The sequence below is a fragment of the Silurus meridionalis genome, chromosome 6 (genome assembly GCF_014805685.1).
Source record: "Silurus meridionalis isolate SWU-2019-XX chromosome 6, ASM1480568v1, whole genome shotgun sequence".
NCBI lineage: Eukaryota > Metazoa > Chordata > Actinopteri > Siluriformes > Siluridae > Silurus > Silurus meridionalis.
In genome coordinates, this window is record NC_060889.1 from 11,629,851 (window position 1) to 11,651,710 (window position 21,860).

At 37.6% G+C, this 21,860-nt stretch overlaps 1 protein-coding gene across 1 annotated transcript; it reads left to right on the plus strand.

Moving 5' to 3' along the window:
* Positions 1-35: 35 nt before the first annotated feature.
* On the plus strand, positions 36-21,397 carry nsmaf (neutral sphingomyelinase (N-SMase) activation associated factor). The gene is made up of 31 exons (XM_046851632.1): positions 36-331; positions 765-845; positions 2,892-2,970; positions 3,062-3,126; positions 3,299-3,335; positions 3,441-3,491; positions 4,132-4,203; positions 4,283-4,330; positions 4,448-4,500; positions 5,818-5,947; positions 6,057-6,128; positions 6,243-6,351; positions 6,538-6,714; positions 7,987-8,066; positions 9,545-9,635; positions 9,781-9,844; positions 9,937-9,988; positions 10,142-10,262; positions 10,652-10,783; positions 11,871-11,913; positions 12,045-12,211; positions 12,311-12,419; positions 12,508-12,566; positions 12,665-12,732; positions 13,151-13,218; positions 13,383-13,506; positions 15,833-15,916; positions 16,313-16,463; positions 16,579-16,681; positions 16,972-17,081; positions 19,888-21,397. The coding sequence occupies exons 1-31, from the start codon at positions 294-296 to the stop codon at positions 19,980-19,982; spliced, it is 2,733 nt and encodes a 910-aa protein (XP_046707588.1). The 5' UTR covers positions 36-293; the 3' UTR covers positions 19,983-21,397.
* The last annotated feature ends 463 nt before the right edge of the window (positions 21,398-21,860 follow it).

A 21,860-nucleotide genomic window follows, 5' to 3' on the forward strand; every position in this document is an offset into this window, starting at 1 on the left:
TTGTGAGGAACTGACTCCAAAGGTTGGGAGTCGACTCTCCGTTTGTGGCGGCTGGCTCCGGATTCGGAGTGTCGACTTTTTTTTTGGAGTCGACTCATGGCCACACTGACATGCGCACCGAAAACCTGAGAAGGCGAGAGAGAACGAAAGGAGCAGGAGTATTGTTTTTCCGCCGAGGTGCTGTAATCATCAGGAATTAACTGCAATTTGATTCGGTAGTGGTGTCAGGTGTTGAGTTGAGGGTCTTTGTGTATGTGTGTGTGCACTGAGGCCGGAGTGTCCCGAGCTGCAGGATGGCGTTCGTCCGGAAAAAGGAGCGATGCAAGGAGAGGTATTTCACCCTGTACTCTCTGTACACTCTCTATCCGGCTTCCAAGCAGTGTTTATCCTCATACATCATCGCATTATCCACAGGCCGAAAGTGCTCTGACTTTGCTTTGTCTTTATTCATATTTATAGCACATTTAACCCAGGCCACGAGTGCCAAACAAACTCTAGCATGACAGCACTCATTGTTTCGAGGTTGTTGCCGGAAGTTGTTTGATGAAAGCAGTCACATGAACACTTTACTAATCCTCACGGGGTTTTTTTTGTTTTTTACCTAATTAACCAAACTCTTTTTGAGACCCTTTTGTTAAAAGTTACTGCAATGTTAACCATGTTATTTTAGTACACGTTTTTAGTATGTATGTATGTATGTACATTAAAGCTGGTATGATGGCAGTAAGTCATGCTTGATAAGATTGGGATCCTCTCTTTTTCAGGTTTTCACTGCTGCTCCTAGACCTGGAGGAATATTATTTCGAACAGCACACTGCATACTGGCTGGATGCATTCTCAAACAGGTGAGCTGGCTTAGATGTTTCACCATACACTGCTCAAGAAAGCTGAGATGATGTCCTTCAATTGAGTGGTGGCCTGAGTAAAACCCTCAAAAGGCCATGTCTTGACATGTTACATCTACTATGTATAGTTCTAAAAAAAACAACAACAAAGTTTTTCTCCCAAACTAAAATATTCAACTAGTATACACTGGAGCCCCAAAGTCTGAGACCACACTGAAAACATGAGGACGATGTTCTGTTCAATAAATCTTGGAAATAAACACGTGTACAGTTTTATTTATGATTAACCAAAGAAAGGAAACTTTGAGTATGTCTGATATCAAAGGTACACGATTCTGTACTAATTTTAACATGGTTTTCACACGATTGTAAGGCGTATTTAATTAGAAACTAATATAAAATAAAAGCATTTCAACTTGTGGTCTCTAAATCTTTCGATTCCACTGTATCTCATTCACATAATTGCATTTTAAAGTCTGAAAACCCCATTGAGACTTGAGAACTGATTGTCCAAAATCAGTTGCTGTTAATTGGTTATTTTAATATCTAATAAGAAAAAAAAACAGTTGTAATATTTCCTATCCTGAGCATCTTGTCCTTCTTTTTTCGGCTGCTCCCATTAGGGGTCTCCACAGCGGATCATCCGTCTCCACACCCCCCTGTCCTCTACATATGCATCTTTCAACCCAACTACCTGCATGTCTTCCCTCACCACATCCATAAACCAACTCCTTGGTCTTCCTCTTTTTCTCCTACCTGGTGGCTCCATCCTCAGCATTCTCCTACTGATATACCCCATGTCCCTCCTCTGCACATGTCCAAACCATCTCAATCTCGCCTCCCTCACCTTGTCTCCAAAATGTCCTACATGCGCTGTCTCTCTAATAAACGCATTTCTAATCCTGTCCATCCTCATCACTCCCAACGAAAACCTCAACATCTTCAGCTCTGCTACCTCCAGCTCCACCTCCTGTCTTTTACTCAATGCCACTGTCTCTACACCATACAACATCGCAGGTCTCACCACAGTCCTATAAACTTTCCCTTTCACTCTAACAGATACTCTTCTATCACAAATCACTCCTGCTATCACTCTTCTCCACCCACTCCACCCTGCCTGCACTCTTTTCCTCACTTCTCTAACATCATGCACTTCAAATGTCCCAAATGTTTGAATCTGGTATAAAACATGGTATTTCATCTCGTTCACTAGTTTTATCAGTTCTTCAAAAACTTTAAGCATTTAAAGTTTTGTCCTTTCAGATTTCCTTTTCTTTCTTATGATGATATGATTGAGCAGGAGCATTGCGCACTTTACTGTGCAGCGTTTGCTCTTTGAAACTGACTGCGTGATTAAAAAAACACTTTAGCAAGCAAGGTTTTTTTCCCAGCAGGCTGACTGGTTTTACTGCCATGTTTGTTGGCTCTTTACCCAGCATAGTCTTTTTGCCGAAAGCCCCAAGCAGGATTATTAAGTAAATAAAAATGTTTGTTTTCCTTAAGCGTCTATCACAGGTGAAGATCACCTTAACTTTGTAATGATAAACTACTGTTGACTAGGCTGAGCAATCATCTATCCTGGTTCAAAATGTTGTCCATCAGCCAAAACTTAACAAAAAAAAAACGCACAGTTGATGCACTTCACTAGACACTCTATTTACACACTCGCGCCTGTGATACCAATTCATACCTCTTTGCGATAAATGTTGAGTCCTAAGTCAAAAAGAGTCCTGAATAAGTGATGAGTGGATGAATTGGGTTACAGACAGCTGGGAAACAGGAGGAACACAATGGACCGGTTTTTCAAATACCTTTCCTGAACTCAAGGACTACTGCTAATCTGTCTGAGTAGCATTTGTGACTGTTGACTATAACAGATCGCTTAACAGATCGCATAACAGAGGCTTATCATTGACGAAGAGATGCAGTTTAGGCCACACCTACTTCTGGTGCCGGGGTGTCACTCAAAAGAAAACATTTTTTAATCCATGCATCTTTTTTTTTTTTTTTGTTTGGTTTTTTTTTGTTTGTTGGTTTGCTTTGCAGAAATATTCGAGGCTCCTTGAAAATCTGTTCCAAATCAGTCATTTTTGAGCCGGATGAGACTTCAGTGCCTATTTTAAAGGTAAATTCCTATTCAAACCCACACTACTAGTTCAACCATGAAGTCTGGAGTTAAAGATGCTGGCTGATTAAGTTTATTTATCCTCCTCCAGGTCCCACTGAAAGACTGCAAGCGAATAGAAGCAGTGCAGGAAAACGTGTCAAACCCTTTTAAAGAGTGAGCTTTTTTAAATTGCAGATTTGTCGTCAGTAAAGATGGAAAACCTCATAAGCTTTTAATTTCATGCTTAAAATGCACTTTGCAGTAAAATAGAAGTGAAGCACAGTTAAAATGTTTTTTTTTTGCTTGTTTGTTTCTTTCGTTCTTTCATTTCCTTATTTTGCTGCAGAACCAAGCCAGCATCTGTGCTTATGGAAACCAAGCAGGTGAGTGTGTGCTTTAGTACATACAGAACATACTGTACATACAGAAAGTCAGTGTGTACCAGCTGCCCGTTTCTGCATTTTCACCATGTGTTTTTGCTTCATTAGGTTTTTTTTATTAAAGAGCAGAATGCTGTTGCTCCCTACAAATATGAAAGGGTAAGCACATAGGTTTGTGTTTGCTGGATTTATACTTCTCTATTTCCTTGTATTGCAGAGATGATAGAAATCTATTGTTCAGTTGTACTGTGTTTATTTTTCAAAACACTGCTTATTGCTTTCTATGCTTTTGTAGTGGAAAAAAAATACAACAACAAAAAAACAGCAATTAATGAAACCCAAATACACTTTAGCTTTGTGGAGTAGCAAAGGGAGGGGGACAGGGCACAGGATGTGAAAGACAAGTATTTCCCTCTTGTTGTTACTTTTACTTTATCTGAAAGACTTATCTAGGTGAAACCTCCCAAGCCTTGGCTTCCTGTAACAGTAGAAATAAAACAGATATGACTATATGTTAATATGTTCTGTAAAAAATTACAATGAAAAACAAAGGAGCTGCTTATAATTATTTAGTAGGAAACTTTTTGATGTTTCCATAACATTGCCTATTGCACAAAATTCTCTTCTCGCAAATATCTGTGCTCACTACAATGTTCTTATCAGTTTAGGCACCTCTGATACGTTATACATTTGTCCTCCATTTCTATTTTGACCCTGACAGTATTGTATCAATTTATAGTTAGAGTGGTTTTCTATCTTTATGATGATGTGTTATCAATATTTTCAACCTGCTTATTAGGGAGAAAGAAGTGTCATATTCCAGCTGGAGATGCCCAGTAAAACAGAAGACATTGTCCAGACGTTGCTGCAGGTTTGTATTACAGTTTCTGCAGCTTGATTTAGTTTGCTCGACTATGTTTGCTTTATCAATTCGTTTTATTTTTTTGCAGTTACATCGAGCATCCTTTCTGGACAAGCTGGGGGACCAGACTGCTATGGTTTGTACTATTACATTCAAACTTGCATCTGTCCATTCACTGGCTTGAACTTCTTGAGAAGCAGCAATTTTTTTTAAATGACAATAACAATAATGCGTATATGTTACTTTTTATTAGATCGCTGCAAATTTGCAATCAAGGTTGGCGAGAACATCTTTTGATAAGAACAGGTCAGTCATATATTTGCACCACACTTCGGACCTCTTCTAATTTTAGAGTTAGATTTATACAGAAATTCCTACTTTTCAAAAAAAAAAAAAAAAAAAATATATATATATATATATATATATATATATATATATATATATATATATATATATATAAAACAACAAGAACAGAAATCAGTATTTTGTCTCTAATTTGGTCGTGACGTTTCCCAGCCATTTGCCAACTGTCACTTACCAACTGGGAAGGTGAAGCATAACACGTGTTCTCTGAAACATGAAGCTATTCAGCTACGTTCTTTTAAACTGCAGCTCATGCTGTACCACATGGTGACATAACGCTGGGAGGACAGCGCTATCCCCTTGCCCACAAATGTGAGATTGCATATGCTTAAGTTAACTGGTGTTGCTGTAATTGACAGCAGAGAGATTAATGTCATCTGTCCAACCCAGATCCCACCAATCTTAAGTCTTCTGGTCAAGTCAAGAAGCTTTTATTGTAATTTAACTATATATATAGCTGACGCAGTACACAGTGAAATGAGACAACGTTCCTCCAGAACCCTGTTACTACATAAAACATCACAAAACACAGAGCTAAGGTCTAAAGTAAATTGTTCTGGCCTCATAAAGTGCATCGTGTGCAACCGAGTGCAAACAGACAACACAAGACAGTGTGGGACAGAATCACAACACACAAAATAGCGCCGACTACACTAATACAATTTTGTTAGAAAACGTATAATTTTCTCACTGTTTTGGCCTTCCGTCTGCAATTAGACAGCGTGGTCAGTCAGCGAAAATGGAGCTTTTTGAAAACGCTTTCCAAAGTGGATAAATTTTAAAATGCCGTTTTCGCTTCGCAGTGTGGACCAAAAAGGAGGCTTTCGAAAATCACAAAACACAATTTTTATGATATTTATATGCTCAATACAGAGGCGTGAGCATTTTTAGAAGTTTAAAGGTGGATGAGCATCTTCTGGGAAAAGATTGAAAACGGGAGTTTTTAGACGAAAGCGCCTTTTTTCACATTTATCCGGATTAGTGTAGCTGTAGCCTCAGGTTTGATTGAGGACCACAGTTGGACTTTAAGATGACTGCTTGCAACCACATACAAGATTAATATTAATTAATAAATATTTATTAAAATTACGGCACAGCTTTTCTAATGCATGTACATTCATACAGAGTAATACATCATACTTCAATTAGTAATATTTAATTATACAGCATTGTAGGCTGGCTGGCATTGTATAATTACGTGTGTGTGTGTGTGTGTGTGTGTGTGTGTGTGTGTGTGTGTGTGTGTGTGTGTGTGTGTAGCTTTCAAAGTGTGTCAGAACGGCCACATATGGAGTGTAAGGCTGAGATGGTGACCCCCCTGGTGACTAACCCTGGCCACGTCTGCATCACAGACCACAACCTGTACTTTCAGCCCCTTAATGGTTACCCTGTGAGTCTCCAGTGCAGTATTAGTGAGCTGTTATTTGGTTTCTAATTTTAATAGACTGCTAATCGGTGTGTGTGTGTGTGTGTGTGTGTGTGTGTGTGTGTGTGTACAGGAATCAGTGGTGCACATTGGGCTCCACAGTGTCCGGCGCATCTACAAAAGGAGACATGGCCTGAGACCGGTGGTAAGTGTGTGTTTGACTGTATGCATGGGTAATTAGTGCAGCTCTGTGACCATATAGGCAAAGCTGTGTTCATTCATCTTTTGATATGGTGTGTGTGTGTGTTTGTGTTTTTAGGGGCTGGAAGTGTTTTGTACAGAAAATGATCTGTGTTCAGATATCTATATAAAGTTCTACAATACTGAAGACAGGGATGAACTTTATTACTACATCGGCACTTTCCTAGGTTGTGCACGCACGCACACACACACACACACACACACACACACACACACACATACTCACACCTATTCACCCAGTGTTTTTCAGAATGTCAGTATAAACATTTGTATAAATGTAAATTTTTGAAGGATCATAAAGTGCTTGTATTAGTAGCTTATGTTATGAATATTGTTTGGTGTGTTTGAAACAGAGAACCACATAGTGGAGCACACAGCAGAGAGTTACATGCTGCAGTGGCAGAGAGGACACATCTCCAACTATCAGTACCTGCTGCACCTCAACAACCTGGCAGACCGCAGCGTTAACGACCTCTCCCAGTATCCTGTGTTTCCTTGGGTCCTCAGTGACTACACTAGCCCACAACTGGGTCAGCCTTGTCTCACACACACACACACACACACACACACACACAGAGCATGGTTAAAAATAGCTGCAATAGAACACACATGGGACTTATTAAACTTTTGTTTTCCTTTTTTTTTTTTTTTTTTTTATTTATTTTTTTATTACTGTGTTATTACAGTTCCATAACAACATCCTATTTCCAACTCTCAGCCTTGCTTTAGTTTTTATTGGACATTGTTTACTGTTGACACTTGTATTTACGAACTGCCACTGTATTCATAGTGTCTATCCTTTGTTCATCCCAGGGGTCGTATTTACAATGTGCTCAATGTTTTAACACATTCGGCACTGTTTGACTACATGGTATACAACTGTAATCCCGCTATCAGTGTGTCTCCCAGAAGAGGACATTTTGTATCCGGTTCCGCTATGTTTTTTCCACCTGTCTAGTCATCTCTGGAAGTTTTTCATGCCCCAGTCACCTCTGGTTGGCTTATTAGGGCACTACATGTACAACTATAATGTTTTTTTTTTTTTTGTGAAAATACTACACAGATATCGAAACTGAATTGCATTAACTGTATATATAAAATGTCATGCTTAGCAGCTTCTCTACAGTTTCCTCTTAGTTGTATATGCACTGTGTTGAGGTCAGAGCTCTATAGCAGGAGATCTTCCAACCCAACCGATGAAAAGCATATTTTCATGCAGCAAAGCATGTGCTTTGTGCAAAGGGCCATTGTTATGCTGGAACAGGTTTGGGGAAGGTTGTAGCTTAGTGGTTAAGGCATTGGATTCTGGATCGGAAGATCTTAGATTAAAATCCCACCACCATCAAGCTGCTACTGCTGAGCCCTTGAGCAAGGCCCCTAATTCTCAACTGCTTAGTTGTAAGTCGCTCTGGATAAGGGCATCTGCTAAAATGCCACAAAAGTTTGGGTCTCCTATTTCAAGTGCAGGGAGGATTTAATGCTACAAGACAGTCTTATACAGTTGATTGGCTTCAGTTAGAAAAGTCGGGTGTACTAATACTTTTGTCCATATAGTGTATTTTATACTCTCAAAGCAAATGCTGTTTATTTATAAACGCTAAATTCAACCATGAAAGCAACTTAATATTGAAATCTATTATATAACACGTGTATGTACTTTAAAACTGGTCTTTAACGCTGTGTCTTGATAAAGGAACTAAAGAAGCGATCAGGATAAAATACAGTTAATATCATAAAACAATGGAATTGCATATTTCTACTATGTTTGTGCTAATGTCTTGGTGTGTGCTTGTTTCTGTTAGATCTGCTGAACTCCTCCACTTTCCGGGACCTCAGTAAACCCGTGGGAGCCTTAAACAGAGAGAGATTGGAAAGGCTTCTGGTAAGGACATAACATCCAACTCCTGAAGTTTAATAGCAGGGATTTAATTATGGCTCCTACACCCAGGCGTGAAAACTTCATCCAGATAGTGAATATGTTAGGCATCCTAAAAAGTCCTGATTAAATAATACACTTCTCTCTGCCACTTCTGAATCAATAGAGGGAGATTAGTGTTAAAGCCTGCCTTTATACAGCATGTTAAATGCTGTAATACAAAATCTGACTCAAACCACAGAGCTTTAGAGATTGAGCACTCAAAGCTGAACATTTCCTTTGCTGCTATATAAACTGTATTCTCCACTTGGGTGATCTGTCCATCAGATGCTCTAATATCTTTAGTAATTATTTGTCTGGCCTAAAGGGAACAATGACGCATACAGTACACTATATGGACCAAAGTATCGGGACACCTAACTTCCTCAAACCTTTACCACAATGTTGGCGATACACACTTATATAGAATTTCTTCGGATGTGGTAGCAGTACATTTTCCCTTCACTTGAACTTGACACAAAGTGAGCTTTATAAAGATGTGGTTTGCATGAGTTTGGATAGATGAATTGGAAAACCCTCACTCTATATCTGTGCCTGGCTCTACTAATGCCCTTTTGGCTGAACAAGCACAAAGCTCCATGTTGCTTTGGCAAGTGTTTTACTAGTGTGTGTTTGTGACTAAATTAAATCAATCTTGCTGATTACCCATTAACTAATTGACTTTATTTGTTTATTTATTTTATTGCAAACAGTGCCAGACTTGAATCAGTGAATGATGGATTTTTAGACATTCAAAACTTGACTCGCCACTATGTTTTGTAGTCTTTATTATTATTAATATTATTATTATTATTATTATTATTATTATTATTATTCATGCACAAAACTGAAAGGCAGGTCTATAGATCTACATGCATATTTTAGGGAATATGTTGTACAAGTGCCTTTATACAGTAGATGTTTGTCGTCATGCTTGCATGTAACGTGAAGTGTCCACTAGGGGGCAGAAAATGAAAAACTAAAGTTTTGCATTCCACTGCAAAAGAAATTGAGAATAAGATCAATACTACTTACTGTAACCGAGCATGTCCCTCTCTCCCTGCTATTTTGCTACACATCAGCACTTGTTTTTGGTGCTTTTTGTGATCAACAGTGATCCATTGGAGCGATTTGTGGTCAGATTAAAGAATAATATTAACAATATCACTCTTCAGTCCTTGATGAAATACAACTTCCCTAGAATAAACTCTCTCTCCAGGATGTTACAAGGCCAAAACCATGACCAACCTCCTAGTAAATAAATGTTCATGATTGTATTAAATAGATTGTATTATCACTGAACGGAACCATGTGGTTATGGAGGGAAAATCTAGTCTATTGTATGCTTTATTTTCAAAATATAAGTGGCGAAATAAGTTACATTTTATGCTGCTATTCCAGGAATAATGTGTGTATGCTTCTGTGTGTTTTAATGTCTGATACAGGAGCGTTATAAGGACATGCCTGAACCTCGTTTCATGTATGGTAGTCACTACTCCTCTCCTGGATACGTTCTCTTCTACCTTGTTAGAGTGGGTGAGTCTCGCACGGTCTCACAGGCTTCATTCTTCTCACACACTGCTGATTCACACCAGATGAAGGCTTTGGTTCTTGGGAAGTCTAAATCCTCTCTCTCTCTCTCTACTTTGTCTACTTTGTGATATTTGCTTCTTCTCTGAAGCTCCAGAGCACATGCTGTGTTTGCAGAACGGCCGTTATGACCATGCAGACCGAATGTTCAACAGGTGCCACCATTATACTATTATTTCACCACTTTTTGTCGCATAATTACAATTTTGTTTCTGTTCATTAATCCAAAATGGTTGCCTGTGTATAGTATTGCAGACACCTGGAAGAACTGCTTAGAAGGAGGAACAGACTTCAAAGAGGTAAGAGGCCCAGACGTTAGCAAACACTTGGAAACTAGACTAGACATTTTTACATTCAGCAACGTCTGTCTGTCTGTGTGTGTGTGTGTGTGTGTGTGTGTGTGTGTGTGTGTGTGTGTGTGTGTGTGTGTGTGTGTGTGTGTGTGTGTTCAGTTAATTCCTGAGTTCTATGGAACAGACTGCAGTTTTTTGAAGAACATGCTGGGTTTAAATCTGGGTCGGCGGCAGGGTGGTGGGCGAGTAGGAGACGTGGAGCTTCCTCCCTGGGCCTCAGGTAGGTCAAAATCATCAATAAAACACAGAAGGTATTTGTATCTATGACTTGGAAACCTCTCTCACCGACTCCACTAAAGGCATTGGAAAATATGATGGATCGAGCTGATCATATTTCTTGTGGCAGATCAACATGGATGGAAAAACAAGAGAGGATTTTTGTATAAAGTTTAAAGATAGAATTACATGTGTAATTAGTGTGTAATCATATAATGGTTTGTATACAGACTTGTTAGTTATTTCTTTAAATTTTCTCTTGAATCCTGTGAAAAACTGTGCTTCCTCATTAATAGGAGTTTGCACATCTTGGGCTACTCCACCATACTCTAACAAACGCAGTAACAATGTTCATTAATTGTTTGACTTCCTTCAATACTTCCCTGTGTGTAGATATGGAAGACTTCCTGCAGAAGATGCGCTCTGCACTGGAGAGTCAGTATGTGTCCGAGCATTTGCATGAATGGATCAATTTGATATTCGGTTACAAACAGAGAGGGAGTGAAGCTGTTGCAGCCCACAATGGTATATATATATATATATATATACACACACACACACACACACACACACACACACACATAAATATAAATATATATTTATGGATTGTACTTGCCGACAAAGATGGCAAAAGTACACACGTCCTTCACTCAAGTTGAAGTACAGATATTCATGTTTTAAAAGACTCTGGTGAAAGTTGAAGTACTGACTTAAGTAAAAAGTAGCCATTATTACTACCTGTTTTAGTGTCACATTGGTAACTGGACCTCATTTCATATTAATATATTAATACAAAATAATAAAAAAAATTGTGGTATCTAATGAATGTATTTAGTCTGAACAACCACCATATAGAACACAAGCAGAGAAAAGATGATGATGATCAGGTGATCAAGAATGTCTCTGTTCTCAGTCATGTTTACATCACTGACTCCCTCTGTCTCATTCACGTCAGCCCCATAGTTCTTGTTGCCTTCTGCCCTGCTCATCTTGACTAGCCTACGTCTTTAGTGCACGATAGCCAGGAAATGATACACTAGTGGTAGGTTGAAAAAGTCACACAATGACAAAAAGGTTGGTGGGCTGAAAGCAGGCTATATATATATATATATATATATATATATATATATATATATATATATATATATATATATATATATATATATATATATATAAAATATAATATAATATAATATAATATAATATAATATAATATAATATAATATAAAATATTATTTATTTAATTATATTTAAAATTAATACTGTAAAATAGTAATGAACATTTATTACATAAATTATTTATATATATATATATATATATATATATATATATATATATATATATATATATATATATATATATATATATAATATAATATAATATAATATAATATAATATAATATAATATAATATAATATAATATAATATAATATAATATAATATAATATAATATAATATAATATAATATAATATAATATAATATAATATAATATAATATAATATAATATAATATAATATAAAATATTATTTATTTATTTATATATATATATATATAACATTATTTTTATATATGTATACTGTGTATTTATATATTTTTTGTCTTCCTTCCAGTTTTTCATCCTTTAACATATGAGGGTGGCATCGACTGCGAAAGGTCATTCATTGTCATTAATTCCACTTTGTTAATATTGTTTGTGGCTCATTGAGGATATTTATAACTGTATACGATTTTTAAATGCACATAATCTTGTGCATTTAACATAAAATTTGCTTGTGTTTGTGTAGCATCGAGGACCCAGATCAGAAGATAGCGATGCTAACCCAGATTCTGGAGTTTGGCCAGACTCCACGGCAACTTTTTACCAAACCTCACCCTCAACGCATCACACCCAGATTCCACAACGTCTCAGCAGGGCCGAGCCTCAGCACGTCACCTGATGACCTCTCACAAGGTTTCGATGCTGAACTCCTAATGAACACACATTTCACAGGTTATGTAAAGTCCCTGAGGTTCAGTTCAATCAAGTGTTCATGTACAGTTCTTTATTCAGGTTCTCCCAGTATGGAATCATTTGAGGATCTGACCGAGGAAAGTAAAACGCTTGCCTGGAGCAACATGAACAAACTCACATTACAGTCCAGTCACAAGATACACAAAGAGTATGTTTTCTGTATGTTTTTTTTTCTCTCCTTAATCTCTGTTTGTGTATGTGTTGTGTTGAAGTCATTGTCAAATTGTTTCTTTAAGGCCAGTGACAGGAATCGCAGTGACTTTAAACGGGGCGTCTGTTTTTACAACATCTCAGGGTAAATGATTATCAGTGCAGACACTGAATACAACACTAACTGTTGTTTACTGTGTTACATAAAGTAACAGTTTCATTTTTTTATTTTTTATTTTACAGACTCTACCTTAAAGATGTTTTCTAAAGAAAGCAACGCACTGCAGAGGAGTGTTTCTTTTTCCAACATGGTAATAGAACTCGAACTCTCAGTTACATTGGTATCATGCTATTTTTTTTATTGAGTATGTAATATATTATTATTCATATGTAACAATTTAGAGCAAATTATTTCATTTTTACCACCATTGCAGTTTTTTTATATTCTACAATAATTCATTGGCTTGTGGTGCATAATGATGAGGATTTCAGGTTTTTCAGGTTTTTTTTTTTTTCTTTTTCCCCCTGTTAACTTCATTCCTATTATTTTTAGATTTTATTTTTTTTGTTGTTGCTGTTTGTTTTTTACTTGTAGTATTTCTGTTTTGCAATTATACTTTTTTTGTCTTGTGTTTTCATGCTGGCAGGGTTTTGAGAACATTATGTCAAGAATGCTGAACAATGTTATTTAAATGTCTTTTTTTTTATTATTATTCCTTTGTCATTTAGTCTTTGTCCTCTTGTGTGATACTGCCTGAAGATAAAACTGTGATTTGTTCTTCATGGGACAATAATGTGTAAGTATCCTCCACAAAATAAATAAAATAATTTTCCTATTTCCATTTTAATGGTCAAGCCTACCCAATTATTACTATTTTTTTTATTTACATTTTTTACCATTCATCTCCGACATACCCTTAAATCCCCTTTCTTATTTTTTCTTAACGTTCTCTGGCACTAGGTACTTTTATTCAATAGCGTACGGCAGAAGGCAGGACACACTCATGGGGCACGATGATGCTGTGAGTCAGGTTTGCTGGAGAGAAGGCCAGCTCTATACGGCATCATGGGACTCCACTGTAAAGGTCAGATTCCTGAGGTCACACAAGCTGCATCAATATATTTTTTGCAGACATGTTTAGGCATATACCCTAGCCTGCTTTTCCAAATCATTTATACAGCATGGATGGACAGATAAGTAACTCCAGTGCTTTGGACAGGCACTCATCATTCTTAGGGGCTGTTTATTTTTTGTTTAAGACAATAAGATTTAACAAACGTAAAATAACACTGCATTTGCCGCTTTACATTCACACATTTAACAGATGCAGATTTGATTGTTTATACTCTTTAAAAACATATTTTAGTACTTCTTCTTCTTTCGGCTGCTCCTATTAGGGGTCACCACAGTGGATCATTTGTCTCCATATCCCCTTTGTCCTCTACATCTGCCTCTTTTAACACAACTACCTGCATGTCCTCGCTCACCACATCCAGAAACCACCTCCTTGGTCTTCCTCTTTTCCTCCTACCTGGTGGCTCCATCCTCAGCATTCTCCTACTGATATACCCCATGTCCCTCTTCTGCACATGTCCAAACCATCTCAATCTTACCTTCCTCACCTTGTCTCCAAAACGTCCTACATGCGCTGTCCCTCTAACAAACTTGTTTCTAATCCTGTCCATCCTCGTCACTCTCAATGAAAACCTCAACATCTTCAGCTCTGCTACCTCCAGCTCCACCTCCTGTCTTTTACTCAATGCCATTGTCTCTAAACCATACAACATAGCAGTTCTTCTCCCTGAAACCGTACCACTCACTGCCCTCCCTCTCATTCACACACATGTACTCTGTCTTACTCCTACTGACTTTTATTCCCCTTCTCTCCAGCACATACCTCCACCTCTCCAGGCTCTGCTCAGCCATGCTTCCTACTCTCACCACAAGTCACAATATCATCCGCAAACATCATAGTTCATGGACACTCCTGTCTGACCTCATCAACCTGTCCATTACCACTGCAAACCTGGAAAGGGCTCAGAGCCGATCCTTGATGCAGTCTAACCTCCACATTGAACCAGTCTGTCGTTCCTACTGCACACTTCACTGCTGTCACACTGTCCTCATACATGTCCTGCACCACCGTTACATACTTCTCTGATACACCTGACTTCCTCATACAATACCACAACTCCTCTCGGCACACTGTCGTACGCTTTCTCTAAATCCACAAACACACAATGCAACTCCTTCTGACCTTCTCTTCTCATACTGTTGCTCACCTTTTCTCTCAGCCTGGCTTCCACTGCTCTTTCCCATAACTTCATGGTGTGACTGATCAACTTTATTCCCCTGTAATTACTGCAGGTCTGCACATATCCTTTATCCTGTTAAACAATCTTGTTAAAAACTCCACTGCCATCTCTCCTAAACATCTCCATGCTTCTAGTGGTATGTCATCTGGTCCAACCAACTTTTCACTCTTCATCCTCTTAATTGCTGCTCTCACTTCCTCCTTACTAATCCAATCCACTTCCTGCTTCACCATCTCCACATCATTCAAACTTCTCTTTCTCTCATTTTTCTCATTCATCAGCTGTTTAAAATACTCCCTCCATCTTCTCAACACACTCTCCTCACTAGTCAACACGTTTTAATCTCCATCCTTTATTGCTCTAACTTGCAGAACATCCTTCCCAGCTCGGTCCCTCTGCCTGGCCAATCGGTATAAAATTTCTGATTCGTGATCCGCATAGTTGTAGTACAATGTATGGTTTTCCTGTTTTTGTGGGATAAAAATGGGGCCTAGAGACATCAGTTGTTTTTTTTTCTTGCCCAGGTAACTTGTGAATGATTAAAACGGAATAATGTAAAAGGCATTTTGAGGTGGTGACTGATACAATTATAATTTTTTTTTTATTATAAATTATAATAATTTTTTTTTTAATACAACTGTGGTAGTGGTTAAGAGCTTTGCTCAAAGACACAGTAATGGCCACTTGGTGGTACTGGGGTTTGAACTCAATCAGCAATCCAACATCCAAAGTCCAACCACCGAGCTACCACTTTAAATACTAATGTTCTCAAGTCTCTTTGGTTACATTGATTTATCTGTTAAAACACATTTGTATGCAAAGATTTTAAATACAAATGGGGAAAAAAAAAAAAAACCAAACATGGCATTTTTTACAGAAATAACTGACTACAGCGTGTATATAGCCGAACATGTCCAACCCCTACTGTCTAACTGTGTAATTTATGAAAATACTAAAATAATCCATTCAGATGTATTTGATCTGAATGAATATATGAGGCAAGCAGAAAGCAGCACTGTGTAGGTGCACTATTCCATATTTATAGTCTTGTTTCATTTTCTCTTGTGTTCTTCTGCATTTTTCTCCTGTTTGCAGGTGTGGAAGTGTGTAGCTGCAGATATTTCTAATAATCAGAGGACACCGTTTTTGCTGCTGGCTGAGTTGGAGCATGAGGCCGGGGTACGTCTTAAGCATTTCGTCAGAGACTAATGCTGTAAGATGAAATTGTCTGTAAAAAATATACGTTTAGCAGTAATGTACACTTTATGGGCAGGTACACAGTATTGGGACAGGTAACTTGAGGAGCCATGTGTGGTTTTTCCTCAAATATTTTTTTGGGATGATGCAATTGTATAGCTTGTCTTTGGAGGTGGTACAAAGGGTATAGTAATATACTAGCATGTACAGTTTTATAGTCAACATTCACTATATGTACAGGTGTCCACAAACTTCTAGTGTAGCTTAATGTTGAAGGTGTAACTATTCAAAATATATCACACTTCACTTCCATACTGTAAAACAACATATTAAATAGGATCCATATACATTATGAGATGTCTTTATCTCTTTGTACAGGTGAACACAATAGCACTAAGCCCTGCAGGCACACTTTTGGCATCTGGCACAAAAGAGGGCACTCTAAGTGTTTGGGATCTCGCCAGCTTCTCGCTGCTGCATCAGCTCACTTGTCATTCTGGAAAGATCTACCAAGTGGCCTTCAGTCCTGGTGTGTGTAGTTTGTTTGCTGAGAGCATCCTATGCATGGATATGTTTATGTATATACTCTTGCATACTAATGCTGAGAGTTTAAAATATGTATAATACAAATATGTATTATTCAGACAGTCGAAACATCCTGAGTGTGGGTGAGGATTTGTACTTGAAGGTTACTGATGTACAGACAGGCACACTACTCTCTACAGTTCTTGCAGAGGAAGAACAGAGGTGATGCCCCTTTTACACAACACAGTTATTCACTTCATTCATGAATTTATCTTTATATATCTATAAATCTTTATCAGCCAATCATGTGGCAGCAGCACAGCACATGCAATTATGAGGTTACAGGTCAATCTTGTGATTTATTTTGCAAATGCGATCATTAAACATGCTACATAAGCACTTGGCACAGTTCAGTTTAGAAATGGTAGATTCATAATGTGTAAATTATTAAAATGCATAATCACACCTGTTTTTCTCTCTGTCTCTCTGTCTGTCTGTCTGTCTGTCTGTAGGTGTTTTTGTTGGGATGGCAGCAATGTGTTGTCTGGAGGCCAGTCAGGAGACCTGCTCATTTGGAATCTTCTTACTAGCAAGATCACACATAGGATCCCTGCTCACTCTGGTACGCGCACACATGCAATATAAATGATCAAGATCAGAATAATGATATGGTTCCCTGGTGGTTTAGTGGTTAGGATGCGGCGCTCTTACTGCTGCGGCCCGGGTTCGATCCCCAGTCAGGGAACCAACCCCAGCCATTAGGGTTGCACGAGCCTTAGTGCCGGTCCCAAGCCCGGATAAATGGGGAGGGTTGCGTTAGGAAGGGCATCCAGCGTAAAAACGTGCCAAATCAAACATGCGGATGATCCGCTGTGGTGACCCCTAATGGGAGAAGCCGAAAGAAAGAAAAAATAATGATATACAGTGGAACCCGGTTATCTCGCCCTCGGTTACCTCGACAACCCTATTAAGTCGACGTTGAAGTGGAACCGCCAAATTCTCGCTTTTTCTTAGCATTTTTTATCGGTTATGTCGATCACAAGGGGGGAAAAATTTGCCATTTAACGTCGGTTATCTCGGTGCAGCCGCAGAAGAACTCGCGGAAGTGGCGAAAAAATCAAGCCTTACAGCTGCTACAGGTGTTGTATTGTATACTGGTGAATCTCTGCTGTTAGTTAGTGCACATATGCCTTTTGTTGTTAAATGTTATGCGATGAACGGGAGGCGAAAGTTTCACGTGGAACGTGAGATGAGCAGCAAAATCATAGAATGAACACCAGCAGGATCGGGGGGGGAATCCGCGATGCGTTTTGGGAAGAAAAGAGCAGCCGTTGAGAGAGTGCCGGTGGGAAGGCACGTACCGGGATACGCATGCGCGATAACAACGACCGCCGTGAACCAACATATACCAACAATAACGGACAGTGAGAGTGTGGAAGTTTAAATAGGAGCTGGTGATGATGATAAACGAGCACCATAAGTGCGCAATTGAACCCGGGAGCTTCAGAGAAAGCGGCCGAGAAAACACCTGCCGCGCCAAAGGGGGCGTGGCAGGTGGATTCCTGACAGATAAACATGTACTGTATGTATTTTTATAGCATGCCTTCATCAAACAAATCGCGGCAACGTTGTTGTGTAAAAAACCCTCCAAAAACACGTGCATGCACATTCTCATTTATTAACGCACATCATGTACATAAAGACATTTTAAGCACGTTAATATATTGCCGCCATTTTGATTTTCGTTTATCTCGATCATCAGTTACCTCGATGCTTTTTGGCAACCCCTAGGATATCGACATAACCGGGTTCCACTGTATTTCATTATTATCTTGTAATGTACATATTCTGTTAAAAACACGTATTGGTACCGAAATATTATACAGGGCTTTCAGATCGGTACACACGTATACTGAATGCAATCTTTTTTACGTGCAGAACAGTTGCAATCAAAGTTCCCTTTAGGGAACATATCTTTTAGAAAATATTATATTCAATGTAAAACACCCATCTATATTATGCTAATGGGGTCCAACAAATGTTAACTATTGAAATCTTTTCCATTTATTTGATTGTATTTAATCAATTTAATGTGTGCTAATTTAATTGATTACTCAATTAATCAATATAATAAGTGTATTACATTAATTAGATTTATGCTATTTTATTTGTATAAAATATTATAAAATATTATTGTATATATTATGTAACCAAGCAGGCATTTTATTTAAAATTGTTTTAAACATTTTTTAAATGTTGTTCACAATGTTAGTACGTTCTATGACCCCTCGCTTTTAACTCTCCTTTACTCTCCTTTTAACTCCTTGCTTTTAACTCTCCTTTACTCTCCTTTTAACTCCTCGCTTTTAACTCTCCTTTACTCTCCTTTTAACTCCTCGCTTTTAACTCTCCTTCTGATGGTTCCTTTTTCAATTGTGAATTACTTGTCATAAATATTTTATTTGAGATGAATAATACAATAATAATATAGTTTAATCAAACATTTTGTGTGTCATGGTCACGAGTATCGGGGTTCCACTGTAAACAAACATCTGAACGCATCCGCATGCTTGTGGGTTCTAAAATGATAATGTTGCCAAAAGTATTGGGTCACCTGATCTTTCCTGCTATATGTGGTTCATTTCCAAACAGTTACCACAAAACTGGAGGCACTCAATTGTACAGGACGTGTTTAAATGCTCTATAATAAAATATTGCATTCACTTGAACTAGAAAACCCAAACCTGTTCCCTCATGGCGATGCCCTTGTTCCAGCATGGCGATGCACCTTTTCACAAAGTGTGCTCCTTGAAGATCTAGTTTACATGCTTTGGAGAGTAAGCTATTGAGTGGCCTGCTATAAAGGTCTGATCTCCTCCCTACTAAACACCTCTGGGATTAATGTGAACACTGATGGCACCCCAGGCCTCCTCACCTACATCAGTACCTGCCATTCATAATACAAATATCCATAAGCACACTCCAAAATCTAGTGGAACATCTTCCTAGAAGAATGGAGGGAATCCAATGCTCAAAAATCACATACCAAACTTATGACCAGGTGACTCAATACTTTTGCCAGTGTAGTGTATGTGTAGTGTATATATATATATATATATATATATATATATATATATATATATATGTATATATATGTATATGTGTGTATATATATATATATATATATATATATATATATATATATATATATATATATATATATATATATATATATATGTATATATATATATATATATATATATATATATATATATATGTATATATATGTATATATATATATATATATATATATATGTATATATATATATATATATATATATATGTATATGTGTGTGTATTTGTATATGCATATGGCTATATGTGTCTGTATGAGGCTGTGTGTTAACTTGAACTCACTTTGTTTTCAGGTCCCGTTTCTCGCATTTGGATGAATGAGCAGTGCAGCACGGTCATTACAGGAGGAGAAGATAAACAAATAATGTTCTGGAAACCTCAGTATTAGGACAGACTCTCTCTCTCTCTCTCTCTCTCACACACACACACACACACACACACACACACACACACACACACACACACACATTGTCACAACTAAATGTGCTGGACACAAGTATTCAGTTTGAAGCCTGAGGTACATTGTAGACCTGTGAGCATAAATATGGTCGTAAGCAGATACTACAATTCTTATCTGAATGCCGTTACACAAACTGAACCAGGAAGTTCATTTTACTGATGCTTTTATTACAGTGATCGTTTTGATCAGTATTTAAAGTTTACCATGCTGTTGATGCCTTTTTTTATTTTTATTGTTTTTAGTCTTGTTTTATCCCATTGTAAATGTTTGCATTGTGCACTGCAATAGGGGATTTCCCATCTATCCTGGATCTATAATCCTCATTTACACAGAGTAGCACAGACATAATTTGCTTAATGGAAAATGTTGATTTAACAGATGATGGAGAATAACAGTATGAAGAATTTAAACGTTCTTGCACATCTACATGTAGAAAGGTCGCATAAAAGTCTAAATAGCTGTAAACATCGAGCAGCGTTCATGTTGTGCATTTTGCACTGTGTTTTTATTTACCTTCGTTACTGCTGTTAGTGTAAAGCATTGCTGTAGTGAGAGTCAGTGAAGCCTGGCTTTGGCGCTGCAACAGATTAAATCAAATAAAAATTCATTACAATCTAAGGTCATTTTATTTAAGTTCAGTCATGTATTAACATTTATTTTATGTTCCTTGTAATGCAGTTTTATAGATCAGATGAAGTATGTTGACCGTAGTGCAGACAGGGTTTGTTTTGCACTTGTTCACGTGTTCATATTGAATTATTTTAGACGCATCATATTACATTTTATGCAGTCATTTTGACCTGTACATTCAGATGCAAACCGAAATCTATGCCTCTATATATTCATATTATGTATAAATCTATCGATATCAAGCCATTTAGAGTAAAAAAAAACTGGTTCAGCAATAGTTATGCAACCATGAAAAAGCTTAGCATGTGTATAGATGTAAAATATACATGCACATTCTGATCTTCGTTTTATATTTATATCTTAAAATCGTAGTTAAAAAATTATTGATTGCTAAAGATTTAACTAAAAAGAGCAAGTGCTTACAAGCAATACATGTAAAAAGAAGGAAAAACAATCATCCTTTTTGTGCAATAATTCAAAGCAGGACCTTGAAATGAAATGTTCTATTGTAAACTGTACAAATATTATACATATGCAGTTCAAGCCCCAAAGTGTCATTCGAATTACAGTGGTTGTGTAACAGCTTTGTTTTGTTTGTTTACTTATTAGTTTGGCTGTTTTCTTAGATGACATCATGTTCAGAAAAATGCTTGTATGATATTTTTTTATTTTATATATTTTACCCCCACTCAATAAATTTGTCCCTTAAAGCATCAACTGTGTCACCTTACTTTGAAATATACACTATATTTCCAAAAGTATTGGGTCACCTGGTCATAAGTTTGGTATGTGATTTTGAGCATTGGATTCTACATTTAGTCCTAATTTGCTCTTATTATTCCCTCCACTCTTCTGGGAAGATGTTCCACTAGATTTTGGAGTGTACTTATGTTCATCAGTCACAAGGGTATTATGAAAGGCAGGTACTGATGTAGGTGAGGAGGCCTGGGGTGCAGTCAGCGTTCACATTCATCCCAAAGGTGTTCAGTAGGGATCAGATCAGAGCTCTATAGCAGGCCATTTAAGATCTTCCTCTCCAAAGCATGTAAACCAGATCTTCAAGAACCTCAATCTGCGCATCTAAACAATTCCTGTACAATTGAGTGCCTTTAGCTTTGTGGTAACAGTTTGGAAAAGAACCACATATAGCAGGAAAGGCCAGGTGACCCAATACCT

What these genes read in the sequence shown, in the direction of transcription:
- nsmaf (XM_046851632.1), top strand. Translation starts at nt 294, where the DNA reads ATGGCGTTCGTCCGGAAAAAGGAGCGATGCAAGGAGAG. An exon ending in TTGTCCAGACGTTGCTGCAG is followed by an intron (nt 4,204 to 4,282) that starts GTTTGTATTACA and finishes ATTTTTTTGCAG; the next exon opens with TTACATCGAGCATCCTTTCT. An exon ending in TGTTTTTACAACATCTCAGG is followed by an intron (nt 12,567 to 12,664) that starts GTAAATGATTAT and finishes TTTATTTTACAG; the next exon opens with ACTCTACCTTAAAGATGTTT.